The sequence below is a fragment of the Copadichromis virginalis genome, linkage group LG15, assembly GCF_057382275.1.
Source record: "Copadichromis virginalis isolate Kocher_CV1m ecotype Utaka linkage group LG15, C_Virginalis_male_GT1.1, whole genome shotgun sequence".
In the NCBI taxonomy this organism is placed as follows: domain Eukaryota; kingdom Metazoa; phylum Chordata; class Actinopteri; order Cichliformes; family Cichlidae; genus Copadichromis; species Copadichromis virginalis.
Window position 1 is genome coordinate 9135209 of NC_140632.1, and position 14728 is coordinate 9149936.

The 14728-nt window shown below is 40.3% G+C and overlaps 1 protein-coding gene across 1 annotated transcript; it reads left to right on the top strand.

The window, feature by feature from the left end:
- Positions 1-58: 58 nt before the first annotated feature.
- On the top strand, positions 59-14684 carry chrna2b (cholinergic receptor, nicotinic, alpha 2b (neuronal)). The gene is made up of 6 exons (XM_085431741.1): positions 59-787; positions 5679-5830; positions 7033-7077; positions 7274-7383; positions 8547-9714; positions 12793-14684. Exons 1-6 carry the CDS (start codon positions 721-723, stop codon positions 12916-12918), a joined length of 1668 nt encoding a protein of 555 aa, XP_085287867.1. The 5' UTR covers positions 59-720; the 3' UTR covers positions 12919-14684.
- Positions 14685-14728: the final 44 nt, after the last annotated feature.

A 14728-nucleotide genomic window follows, 5' to 3' on the forward strand; every position in this document is an offset into this window, starting at 1 on the left:
ACACACACACACGGAGAGAGGGAGCGAGAGCGAGTCGCTTTAGGTGCCAAATAAAGAGGCAAATGCTCAGACGTGCCCTGCATCTCCTCCTGTTATTTCGGCAACCTTACATATTACACTTATTACACTGTCCAGCTGCCAGTCATGGAAAACTACTACTTTGAATTTTAAAACAGAACACACTCACAGGATTGGACGCATTGGACGCCAAATTCTTGGCACCCTGCGTAACAGGCGCATTTGTTTGGATTCTCTCTACGCAGAAGAAAATCCGACTACTTTCCGTGAATTGATTTCCTGAAAACAGATTTATAGAGCTACTTTTATGAGCTGGTATGAGCAATTACAGCAAAGCTGGGACACACAGTGTTATAGTGCCGCTCCCTGATTCAGCACCCAGTGATGGATAGCGCTCATTGCGCGGAAACTGATGGCACGGTACTCGCTCTCCTCCGGTCCAAACAGCGCTGACAGTGAGCAGAGACGGAGACTTATCTATGCTGAGATCTAAAGTAAGTCAGTCAGAGCGCTGTCACTGTCATTCCCCGCCTACAGACTTGAAAGCGGTTATCGTGACAGTAGCTGTGATGTGGTCCTGACGTGCTTCTCAGCTGCGAAGATGACAGATGTTGCTCACACTTTTCCACATAGCGTTTCGACAGTGGACGGAAGCTGCTCCGTGCTTTCTTGTGAAGTTTTCTTTGCTGTCAAGAGGACGAAATGGGATCCAACCACCTGTTCTCCGCCGGGACGGCTTTTATTTGGGCGCTACTCTTGAGTCCGGCCGGTAAGTACTTTTACAACTATGTTTTCTAGTGGGCTAATGTTAATGACAGCAATAATAGCAGGTGTGTTTGAACCATGGAGGTTCTGAGAGATGAGCAACTGAGCAAGTGCAAAGAAGTAAGTCACAGACTGGAAAAATATATTCTAACCTTACTGTTCAGTTATGCTCGGCACTTTTCAAAATTAAAGGTGATCGATGGATCCAAACAGGGATAGTATTGATGTCATTGCTAGTATCGGTATTGGATCGATACTAGCGCGATACGTTCGATAGTTTGTTTCCTTCCTTTAAGTTTAGTGTGTAGCCCACTGAATTGTGTTAAATAAATTATTTATCTGTTTTTTATGGAAAAATATACCTCAAACATGCATTATAAAAAAGGAGAAAAAAGGCAGTTTATAAATAAATACCTTTCTATGTTAAAAGTATTTGTATCAGTATCTGCAATATTAACCCAGTATTTGCTTGGTATCAGAAATTTGCAGTCTCACACATGACTACTTAAAAGGCTCACGGTCCTATTTTCACATTTAGCTGGATGTCTGTTTCATGCATTGGGAACTACCTCTTCATTTAACACATTCACCTCCAGAGAAGCAGCTATTTAGCTTATGAGAAAATAAGTTGTTGTTAGAAAGATAAATAGAAGAAATGTAAGAAATGAATGAAGGCATTTGCTTCTTTCTGTACAAAAGCAGTACAGCGGACAACATAACAGTGTGAAAAATGAGCCACACAAATTGGTGCAACAACTGATAGTCATGCTGCTACATTTTCAGAGGAAGTTAATCTTGTTTCAAAAAAGCTACAAAGGGACCAGAGAAGGAAACATCTTTAAAGGAAGAAACTGAGAGACGACTGGAGCAGTCGATGCCAGATCGTGCCTCAATTTGTTGCTTTTGTTGTGAAATGATTTAAGCTACAATTTCTTACGGTCTAGTGCATACTTCTGTGGAAACAGGGTTTGATTCATTCAAGATTGACACTGAAGCCCAGTTAGCTACTCTGGAAGTCCAGTTTTGACATGGATGTCAGAATTTGCAATCACAAATTATCAGTTGCAGTCACAACTTATGTGCAGACAAAAAGCATTCCCATACAGAGATCGAGGATAAAATGAGTTCTTGTTGAAAAGGGTTTCAAAGCACCAAATATACTCTGTCTCTGTATGCTTCAGTTATCAAATGTGTAGGTAGACTACATAATCATATGCTTATTGGTATGACATAGATAGATTTCAGCTTTCTGACTTAAACCCTGCAGTTTTTCATACACACACAAAGAAAAGATCTGCAGCATTCTTTTAGTAAAATTTTTACTGTAATTATTTGACAGCCCAATTTCATGAAAAGCACCTCTGGCCAGAGAAGCTGCTGACTCGATGATCCAAACTGGTCAGTGTTTTAAACACCTTGCCAAGTGACTTGGCTAAGGTCCAAATATACTGGGCCCAGTGTGCCGGATGTTGAAGGTGTCGCCTCATTTCAACTCTCCCCTGGCACGAGGTTTGATATGTGGTACCCAAGAGGCTTTTTTCCAGCGCCACATCTGGTCTTTCCCAGATGCACGGACAGATGAATACGCACTGCCCCGACTGTCAAGATAGCAGATAGGAATTCTCTAGTGCCTGCTTGTTTGCCAGATTGAAATTAGTTCATGATAACAAGACATGAGCCCAGGTGTACCTTAGGCAAATTGAAAGTGAATTCACATATTGATTACCACCTCTAATGTATATTTTCTACAAACTACTGCATCAACGAGAAGAAGGACCTTGCCAAATTTTGCATTCTTTGCAGCCTTTTGTTGGTAAAGCCAAACCAAACCAAGCCATTCAGTTAGCACAGGCAATAAATCTCACTGAAGCAGTTTTGCATGCTTTGCTTGGATTAGCTCTGTGCAACATGTAAGTCCATCAAGTGGTCATCGTCTAGTGGCCTGTCCTACAGTTACAGGTTGTAAATACATGGTAATTCTGTCAACAGAGCCACAACTCACCCATAGACAGATAGTGATGTGTCCTTGGCTAAGCAATCATGACTGCTGCCAGATGAAGGTGGTCCAAGGTTTCATTTGAAGGTCCCTTGATGGTAGCACACTTGAGTGCACCCTATTATAACCTATGCTAACAAACAGAGCTCCAGAAACATTGGTGTATTAGTGACATGTAGATGTAATCACATCTTAATTGAGTTTTTTATTTTATTTTATTTTGATACAATTAATTTTTTTCTGCTTTGATTAATTGATCAATAAGGCAATATATCAGTAAACAAAAATGCCACATCATTAAATATTTTGACATTATTGAACACACACGCATTTTCTTTGTTACTGAATTCTAAATGAGAACCATACAAAAACCATCTAAAAGTTATAATCTGCCATTCTGTAAAGACTTTATAGTGGGTAGTTTAGCATGAACAAAACAATATATTTTTAAGCCGTTAGTTGGCATTATTGGACCGAATGAGTGCAGCTACATCGCAAACATTAAAGTGACAGTTTAAGAGGTGCATTGTGCCAGTACCTAGGCAGGTAGATGTACAGTAATAGCAAATATAAAACACACTCAATACAAGTTAGATGCAAGATGCATCAGAAAGCCAGTATTATTGACAAATATTAGCTATTTGCAGATTTTGCAGATTTATTAGTATTGACATTTACACAGGCTGATAAGTTTAATTTTAATAAGTAGAGGTGAGAGAAGCAACTTCGAACTATATTGTGAGTGTTGATGTTGAATACTTTGTCCACCAGAGGGCGCTCTACAACTTCCCTGTTAGCAACACATGTTTGGCATGCCATAAACACAACAACCAGCTGATCCGAGCGCAGTCACACGAATCGTGAATGACTAAATAAACAACCACACATAATAAATATAAGGGAACTTTAACTGCACGGTGGTGCGGTGGTTAGCAAGGTTGCCTCAAAGCAGAAAGGGTCTGAGTTCAAATCAACCAACTGGCCCTGATTAAAGGGGTTGTGTCTGTGCGGGTTCGCTCCAGTTTTGTCGCACAGTCCAAAGACATGCAATTAGTGTAGATTGATGATTCTAAATTACCCATAGGTGTGAATGTAAGTGAGACTGGTTGTCTGTCTGTCTCTCTGTATTAGCCCTGCATTAGACTGGTGACCTGTCCAGGATGTACCGTGCCTCTCGCACTATGACAGCTGGGATGGGCTCCAGCCACTGCTACCTTTCTAAAAGAAAGAAATTTGTGTTTTTCAAAAATAACCAAATATTGGTGTCGATATGAGTCTTAGGCTACGTTCACACTGCAGGCAAAAGCGCATAAAATCCGACTTTTTTGACCCTATGCGACCCATATCCGATCATGGTATGACAGTGTGAACAGCACAAATCCGATATTTTCAAATCCGACCTGGGTCACTTTCGCATGTGGTACTGAATCCGATACATATCTGATGTTTTAGAAAGCGACTGCTGTTTGAATGGTCATGTCGCATTAAATCCGCCTTTTACGTCACTGACACAAGACAGACGCCAATTATCAGCGCCGGAGAAGACAAACGAGAAAGCATGGCGGCCATCGTTAAAGCACGGGCTCTCTTTTTTCTCAGTGTCATTTTTTCTCTAATTAATTTATCAAAATTCTGTTGGTTACGACTGTGCAGAAATTGATAGACTGCTGCAACAACACCTACTAGCTCTGTAGCCGCTGTTTTTACTTCCGTAAACAGAGCACGTTGTGTGTGATGTCTTCTTTTGCGCATGCGGGCCGCTTTGAGGGCCGTGAACTGTTCACACTAACGCGTTTGCTGTCACATGTTATTTGTAGAGTGAACAACCAGACAAAAAAAAATCGGATTTGATGCCTAATCTATATATATGCCTAATCTCCCAGCATCAGTATGTGAAAAAAAAATTAGACAAATATACCCAACCGTTAGCCTCCACTCCAAATCAGAAGCATCAGTTAATTGTTTCATGCATCAGACGTAACACAGAGTGACAGACAGCTCAACAATAAACACCCTTCACTGGTGAGAAATTAGCTCACCTCCACTTAACAGTAGCGAGTAATGATGTGTGTAATTGACTCTGACTACACTGATGAAGGTGGAAGCAGTAATCCCCAAGGGACGGGATTCCTGTCTATTTCCAGCTTGTACACAAATCTGACTAGAGTGCATATTCAGAATCAATTTAATCAAGCCGCCTCTCACTGCGAGGCCTTACATACATAATAATAAGACTTTAGAGATTGTATAGCTGAAATGGTATTACTGTCGAGGGGAGGAGAGACGCTTCCTTTGTCTCCACCTTCTCAGCTTGAGAGATTCTAGCAGGCAGCCCTCAAGGGGAGCCGAGATCAAGAGATCAAAAGATTTGCTAAGATGTGAAAAGTCGATAAGACTTTACAAAGAAAAGTCTTAGATGTTTAGAGTAGGCTTCTGTGATGAAGCACGACATGTTCGCAGTTCTCTCTTGCTCCCAAAAGCAACCCAGATGCCAGCCAGATTTACTAGTATTTGTTAAGTGAAGATTAGGAGAGACACAGATGACAGAACATGGATGTGATCCCAACATATACCATTCAGCTTCCGCTTCTTTCATCCCGTTTCAGTCTTAGAATGCCATACCATTAAATATTCACCAATAATATTAATGCATTAAAAAAGTGCAAATGCATTTAGTGTCAAGATACAGGCGAGGTCTTTATCACATACACCTGTAGTTTTAACAGCCCCATGTTAGCTTATTTAAATGTTAACAAACTCTATGATGCAGATCCAAGAGAGATGAATAAATTTATTAACGAACAAGAGAATAGAAATATTACAAATTCCTAAATTACCCACTTCACTTATTGCATTTGTCTTCTATAAATGGCTAACTACACCAGTAATGTATCCACAGCCCTCTGTGACGAGAAGACCCACTCACATGCTGAAGATGACCTTTTCAAGACCCTGTTCGCTGGGTACAACAAGTGGTCGAGACCTGTGCCAAACATCTCCGACGTCGTCATTGTCAAGTTTGGACTCTCCATAGCCCAGCTTATTGATGTGGTGAGTGTTTGCCTTGCGTTTGCCACAAAGAGCTAGTGATGTGACATATGATGATGATCCAGGGCTCAAGTGCCAGTGTCCTGCAGGTTTTGGATCTCACCCTGATTAAACACATCTGAATCAAATGATTAGTTCATTACCAGGCCTCTGGAGAACTTCAAGACATGTTGAGGAGGTGGCCCTTTAAATCAGCTGTGTTGGATCAAGGACACATCTAAAACCAGCAGGACACCGGCACTCGAGGCCTGGAGTTGCCTACCCCTGCTCTAGTGTCATTCAGAAAAAATAAATGATTGTTCGATTCCATTCAATTAGATTTATACAGCACCAAATCGCAACAACAGTTGCCTCAAGGCGCTTTATATTGTAAGGTAGACCCTACAATAATACATACAGAGAAAAACCCAACAATCATGTGACCCCTATGAGCAAGCACTTTGGCGACAGTGGGAAGGAAAAACTCCCTTTTAACAGGAAGAAACCTCCAGCAGAACCAGGCTCAGGGAGGGGCGGCCAAAGACATGCTGTGGAAGAGAGAGTTAGAGATTAATAACAAGTATGCAGAGGGGTCTATTAACACAGTGATTGAGAAAGGTGACTGAAGAAGTAACACTCAATGCATCATGGGAATCCCCCAGCAGCCTACGCCTATTGCAGCATAACTAAGGGAGGATTCAGGCTCAACTGATTCAGCCCCAAATATGCTTTAGCAAAAAGGAAAGTTTGAAGCCTTATCTTAAAAGTAGAGATAGTGTCTGTCTCTCAAATCCAAACTGGAAGCTGGTTCCACAGAAGAGGGGCCTGAAAACTGAAGGCTCTCCCTCCCATCCTACTTTTAAATACTCAAGGAACAACAACAACAATGTTCAGATGTCTTCATCACCAAAACCCTCATGATCGGTGATGATAGGGTTATGATATTTCTGTGCATTGACTAAATACAGTGATGCCTGTACAGCATATACTCAAACTTTGGTTTCAAGGTCAGTATAGGCCTGTTCATGGGTACACTACATCCCACAGCTATGAAGGAAGCTGTGTATATGATTTCCATAAAGTCATTAAAGTAGCAGAAAGTTATATTTGAGTTTTCCTTTGACAAAACACCAAGAAACACAGACATATTTCTCTGGTCTGAACCCCCGGTTGACAACTTTAACAATATTTCCATCATTCTCGCTCTCTATCTGTCTGTCTTTCAGGATGAAAAGAACCAAATGATGACAACCAACGTGTGGCTTAAACAGGTTAGGAAATCTAGTGTCAGTGTTGATTTATTATTTCGATTTTATTTTATTTTTTTTATATTCAGGAGGGGATATGCTGACATGAAATGTTAGGAATGCAAAAAAGCATTTGCATTGTTGAAGTGAACGACTCATATGATGAATACAAATGGGGCCACGGCCCTCCAGACTGATTCGTGTTGTTTGTGTCTCGCAGGAGTGGAATGACTACAAGCTTCGCTGGAGACCGTCTGACTATGACAACGTGACATCCATAAGAGTGCCGTCAGAGCTCATATGGGTACCAGATATCGTCCTCTATAACAAGTGAGTCTGAGATAAAATGTAATGGTTACTGCATTTCTTTTCTTGATTATCTAATTAACTCTTTATTAAACACTCAGGCCTACAGTAAAGCTCAGTTGTGCAAATGAGCGTATGAGAGTAAAATAACTATAATTGTTCAAGAAACGAATATCTGACATTCAGTTAAACAGCTTTACTCTGATATTTGTTGCATTTTTTTTTAGCAAACTCACTAAACTCATTAATCTTTTATTCGGATTAATATACTGTCAAACAATTGATTCTGAGTCTATTCAGTTCTGAACTACATAACCAATCACAGTTATTTCTCTCTACCGTACTGAGACGCTGCTGAACACTTCAAGGTTTGCCAAAATGCTTCAGAGGATTGTAATGGCAGATTTAGGGCTGTCTAACAGCTATGCTCTTATTGTAGCATGACAAAGGAGTCCAAACTCACGCCTGTTGCCTTAACAGTATGTGTAAGAAGATGGCACCATCTAGTGGTCTGTGAAAACAATGGTTTGCTCCGCTTTCTCATGTTTCTTCCAGTCCTGATTGGGTGGCTGGTTTTATTTGTACCTTCTGAGATATGTGCGGTATAGTTTACACGCTGATGTAAACACAGCTCTTTATTATCTGTTTCATTTAGCAAAATGAAAAAGATACTCCATTTTAAATTTTGCACGTCTGTTAGTAAAAATTGGTGGAGTGCATTTCGTTTCATCGAACTGAAGGCAGCCTTTACATGTCTATCGCTCCAGTGGGAAACTGATTGCAAAAACCACTTTTGAGAAACCTCTCCCGTCACCTAAATTCACCTCCTGGAGATTAAACCGAGCACGCTGATGATAGGTTTCTGCTCCAGCGCGCTCGTGTAATCACAGTCCGTATGTGAAATTAAAAGAGGTGAGACTGATTAAATGATAAGGACGTATGATTACGTCTTCTGCTGAAGCTAGTGTTGCCATTAAAGTGGTGAATGGAGGGGAGATTGCAGACAGTTTTTCACTACATAGTTTCCAAAATGAAAAAAAAAAAGGAAATAAAATCTCAGGAAAGAAGAAGGGGAATAGAATTGATCACAGTGAAGGTTATGATTTCTTATCTGATGTAGCCTTCACTCTAAGATGAGGTCTTTTGTGTGTTTCCATGACTTATATGACAAACTTCTCCTTCTGCAGTGCTGATGGCGAATTTGCTGTGACCCACATGACAAAAGCTCACCTATTCTACACGGGCAAAATTCGCTGGGTGCCTCCTGCTATTTACAAGAGCTCTTGCAGCATTGATGTCACCTTCTTCCCCTTCGATCAACAAAACTGTAAAATGAAATTTGGCTCCTGGACTTACGACAAAGCCAAAATTGACTTGGAGCAGATTGAAAATACTGTGGATCTCAGCAACTACTGGGAGAGCGGCGAATGGGCCATCATCAATGCCGTGGGAACGTATAATACAAAGAAATATGACTGCTGCCATGAGATTTACCCAGACATCACCTACTTCTTCATCATCCGACGTCTTCCCTTATTTTACACAATCAACCTCATCATCCCCTGTCTGCTTATCTCATGCCTCACGGTTTTGGTTTTCTATCTACCGTCAGACTGCGGTGAGAAGATCACCCTGTGTATCTCCGTGTTGTTATCCCTCACTGTCTTCCTGCTACTCATCACAGAGATCATACCGTCCACATCCCTCGTTATCCCTCTCATCGGCGAGTATCTCCTCTTCACCATGATTTTTGTCACCCTGTCCATCGTTATCACTGTCTTTGTCCTCAACGTCCACCACCGCTCTCCCAGCACTCACAAGATGCCCCACTGGGTTCACTCTGTGTTCCTGGACTTGATTCCACGTTGGTTGTTCATGAGACGGCCCGCACCGGATGGCCGCCGTCGCAGGCTGCTGCTCCTTCAACAGGAAGCGGTGGCAGAGCGGCGCCAGCTCCGAATAGCCGGGTATAAATCGGGCAACTGTATTAGCACCTCAGCTAACTGGTTAAGAGATGGGACCACATTGGAAGACCCCGAGAGAAGCTGTTATGAGGACTTGGAGCTGGGAACACTGACATCCTATTTCTCCTTCCGTCCTCCTTCTCCCAGACCTCCAGGGTCAACTCCTCCACCACAACAAAAAACCCCACAGAACAGCCAGAGCCGACAAGAGGTGGTGGCAGGGGGGAACAGGCACTTAACTGGAACCAGAGGCAATTCCACTCCTCGGCCGGCTAAAGTTGACAATAAAGTGTCACAGTCAGCTTTCCTGCTTTCACCAAGTGTCATGCGTGCATTAGAAGGGGTGCACTACATTGCAGACCACCTGAGGGCTGAGGATGCTGACTTCAGTGTGAGTATCAAGGAAATAATGCATCTAATATAAAAGCAGAATGGCATTTTGGTCATTTGTATTACTGATGGTATTCCAATTTACATTTATCTCAGTTTTGATACAAAATCATACTCTGGGCATGTTGATTAGATAATACCTGTGCAAGGCGCAATCACAATTCCTACTATTCTATATAAATTAAAAATCATACGTGAGTTAAATTTGGCTGCCATACACTTGTTTGAAATGCACCCTGGAAATTTTGTCCTGACCGCCTGCTGTTCAGTGAGTGCTGAATATTGTTCGTGTGTAAAAAATAGGCTCCATCTTGAATTTCATTTTAGGAAAGAGAAAGAAGTTGCATGGAACTGAGTTTAGTAAGCAGGGTGGTTAGTGAGCAGTGTTAGGGCATGGCCTGTCGATGGTACATGCAACAATTCACAATCCTGTGAATGTTGAAAAATGGCAAACCAGGATTTAGAGTGCACCCGTGACCTTATGGACTTTATGGCCATCCTTCAGGATTCTTTCACTGAACAATGCTGCTTAGTTTCCGGGCCATAGCTGGAGACCCAGCTCTTAATATCAGCGATAGTCCTTTGCATGTTTGTTAAATTGGTTTGATACAGATGTTTCCATTTGCTCTGTACAGAAGTTCACTTTTTACATAAATAAATGCATTTATATAAATACGTAACTGTACATAGTTCTATTTCAAACGCAATTTCTTTTAATACTAAGGCCTGCAATACCTTCACAGCCCACAGGGGGACCCATCCTACACTTTTGGAGTCACTGCAGTAGAGCCTGTAGCTGAAGATAAAACTGAATGACTCACAAACAAGCAGCTACTGAAGGTGGCTGCAGTATTTATTTTATTTATTAACCTTTATTTAACCAGGAAGATCCCATTGAGATTAAAAACCTCTCTTTCAAGGGAGACCTGGCCAAGATAGGCAGCAGCAGATGTCTCACAGTTACAGAAATTACTCAAACACAGGCAGCAACAACACACATGCAACAATAAGTGAAAGAATACAAATAAAAGAAAATAAAATTCAATAAAATTCAAATAAAAATAAAAAAGTCAGTTAAAATGACAATCAGTCTAATTGAAACAGTTGCATGTTATGGACTTGGCCTCAAGGATTCGTAGTTTAGATTTAAAAGCACTTAATGAAATGAATTCAGTCATTTTCCATTCCTTCTGCAGTTTGTTCCAAGCCGAGGGTGCTAAATGGACAAAAGCTCTTTTACAAAGTTCAGTTCGGGCAAATGGAACAGAAAGCAACAAGTAGCCATGCGGACGAAGAGAATACCGACCAGCATGTTTCATTAGAAGCAGGGAACATATATAAGAAGGCAGCAACCCAAGTATCGCCTTATATATAAAACTGTATAAATGAGAGTTCCTCCGACTTACCAAAGCAGGCCATCCTACCTGAGAGTTTAACTCACAGTGGTGAGTCAGAAATTTACGGTTAGTGATGAACCTCAGAGAAGCATGATACACAGAATCAACCATTCGAAGACATTGAGCAGAAGCATTCATATATAGAATATCACCATAATCCAGCACAGGCAAGAATGTTGCAGCAACGAGCCGCTTCTTTGTATTAAAAGAGAAACACAACTTATTTTGAAAATAAAATCTCAGTTTTAACTTCAGGTTTTTCACAAGATTCAGTAGAGGCCTAACAGAGAGTCTCCAGATGAGAATCATCCAAGAATGAAAATAATCTTTATATTTTTAATTATGAGTTTGTCCATTTATTTTTGAGCCACTGCAACTGGGGTACTGTGAATAAAAATGTAGATAATTCCTAAAAGGTTAGGGCAATACTTTTGTAAAACCCCATAAGTTAAAGTGTGCACCTTGATCTCATCTTGATTCTTTGATTTAAAATCCACTGAGATGGTTTGCAAAAGCAAAGCTGCATTTGTGTCGTCCGACCTAACTGTATACTGATACCCAGAACATGTAAAAAAAAATAAAAAATTCTTAAGCTCTCAGTTTACCATGACACCTGACAATAAGAACCAAAATAAGCAGTATATACTGAAGTTTGATAACTCAGTCTTTTAGTGTCTCAGTCCGTAGTCTCTCAGTAAGACTTTGTCCTGCCAAAACAACTTGAACATCTTCCCTTTGGTTGTTAAAAAATATTATTCAGATTTTTATCAATATTGCGCCTCTTACTGCATTTGAAAAACCAGACAGGAGGGCAGAAAGCCTGCAGAGTATTCATGGACAAAATAGCAAGCATAAGAAATTTAGCATACTTTTTCTTATCCTTCAAACCTATCCCAGCTAGTATAGTGCAAGAGGCGGGGCACACCTTGGATATGTCACCATCTGACACAGGGATAAGATCGCACTTCTGGGCAAATTTGAATAATAGAGTGAACATAATCCCACTTACTGCATATCTTTGGACTGTGGGAGGCAACTGGAGTACCCGGAGAGAACCCACACAAACACAGCAGAGCATGCAAACTCCACACAGAAGGCCCTCAGCCTCAATCAGAATCAGAATACTTTATTGATCCGTAGGGGAAATTATTATTTCAAACTCAGGATCTTCTTGCTGTGAGGCACCATTCTGCCCTAGAAAAGTAACTTTTAAATAAAAAAAAATACAACTTTTCTTTTTATTGTCATATATAGGAAGTTACTGAAGAGGTATAAAAACTGGCTTTGGCAGCTGAGTGACTGAAGAGAGCTTTTCTGGAGACAGATATTAAACTTCAAGGGCAGATACATGGAGCAGTAATGCATATAATCCCATTATATGCCTAACATCACACTGAAATTACTGTTGGGAGCAGCTAAGAAAGAACTGTTTAAAAGTTTGATTGGTTACAGACAGGTTGTAGCAAATCGCATTGACTGAAGAAAATAGAAGGAACAGGTCAGCAAAAGTGTGCAGAAATGTGCATGAATATATGACATAGCTTGTGTGATGAGTAGTTTTTCTTATGAACCATATTTTTCATAGCAAACAATACCACCCATGATGTGAATTATTATTTAAATTCATGATATTATTTCTGTTCTTGTTCTCCCCACCTTCTCTGTTACTTCTTTCTGCACAGGTGAAAGAGGACTGGAAGTATGTTGCTATGGTGATTGACCGTATCTTCCTGTGGATGTTCATTATTGTCTGCCTGCTTGGGACAATTGGTCTGTTCTTGCCACCGTGGCTAGCCGGCATGATTTAAGGCTTCTGGGAAAGGGTTGAATTCACAGTCACCTCCTCTTGAAAGATACTTTAAAGTGTGGCTGAACTCTTCTTCAAGTCGGGTAATCTGACTCAACTTTGTGTAACTCGGTGCAACCCAGGTGTCCTCAAAAGGCCGTTGTGCTCTTTACACGTCACCAAATATAACTTATGAATAGTGGAGACAACTCTGCTATTTTCAGATTCTTATTCCCAGTTGGATAAAAATCAACTACAATCTACATTTTTAAGGGAAGATCAGACTCAGTAACCTACTGTTAGCTATAAAGTCTTGGCTCAAGTTTCATCTCAGATGCACTTTGTCAGCCTCAGGTTTACTCCTTCAGCATCATCTGTAACATTTCTCAGGTTGTTTTTGACCTGAATGCAAACATTTGCATGTTAACATTCACTAAAGTTAACATGGCTGTTGAAAACTGTGCTAATGTTGGTATTTTAATGTGCAAATGTTAATCACTTTTTAGCATGTTAGCATAACATGCTAGTTAAATATATAGTGCCAACGGCTGTCTTAGTAGGGTGTCACAGTGATCATATTTTTCTTTCCTATAGTTTCAGGGATTGCAGCTTAAAACTCAACAACTTAATAACATTGCATTCACTGATAGCAGGGGGATCAGTGAAAGCTGTTTGTCATCTTACTGTCTTAGCAGAAGTCAAACTCTGAATCAAACTCAGTTTATCATCCCAATGTTAGCTTGTTGTAAAAGGCTCAAGGATGGAGATTAAAACATTAAGAAAACAAGCTTGTTTTAAATTCGTCTTATTTTCATGCTCTTTACTTCATGGTTATCTGTCTGTCTTTTTGTCTGACCATTGATATGTCCAGAAAATGCATCAGCAAACATTAGCAATACAAGAGTGTGGACTGCTAAACCACATGTACAAATTCACCTTCCTGACCTTAACGCCACTGAAGGCTGTCACCTGTAAACTAAGTACTAGAGCCTATTCTACATTTGAATTGTATTTTAACAATATTTGTCATGAATCTGTTCTCTTTGATTCTAAGCAAAGTTTTCTTTCACCACATATTCTGGATGGTGGTGAATAATCCTTCAAGAAATGGGCATTCAAATGTGATATACTCCTCAGTGCATCCCTAGTCTGATTTTAGCAGGGGTAACTGGACTGGCTGCTCCAAAGGGGATCTTGGACAAATGACTAAATATAATCATTTTCCATTTAATTTGCCACCATTGGTCAGTAGTGATGCTCAAAACTGCTTCATGAAGTTTTGAATTCATTTGCTACTTTTTAAGGTTTCCAGTCATGAACTGAAAAATGAAGAACTTAGTCTGCGTTGCAAGATTTATTATCATCCACTGGAGCCAACAAATGCATGTAAATTTATCACAATCCGTTCAAGGTGCCATGATACTGGTAAACCAGTGAACGTTTAAAAAAATAGGGAGAATTAAATATGTAAACAATGCCATCTGGGTTGCTTTTTATCAGATTAGAAGTTGTTGATGACACTGTTCTCTTTGTGTATGGTGGGATGAACACCCATTATTATAGACTATGTTGGATACACGTTGGGGTGATTTGGTTTAGACAAAAAATGCATCAGCACAGGTTTTTTCCTTCTGGCGATGCTGCAACAATTGTAGTATTTTTGATTGAGCGTACTATACAATAAAAACCCATGAAACAAATTTGAAAATTTGTCTGCACGCTGTTTACTGACCTTTGAAAAAAAAAAACAATTTCTTATACAGTATTTTTTGTATTCTTTTATAAAAGAACTGACTCTGAAACTACACTTAATGATCATCAGTAAAGACTTG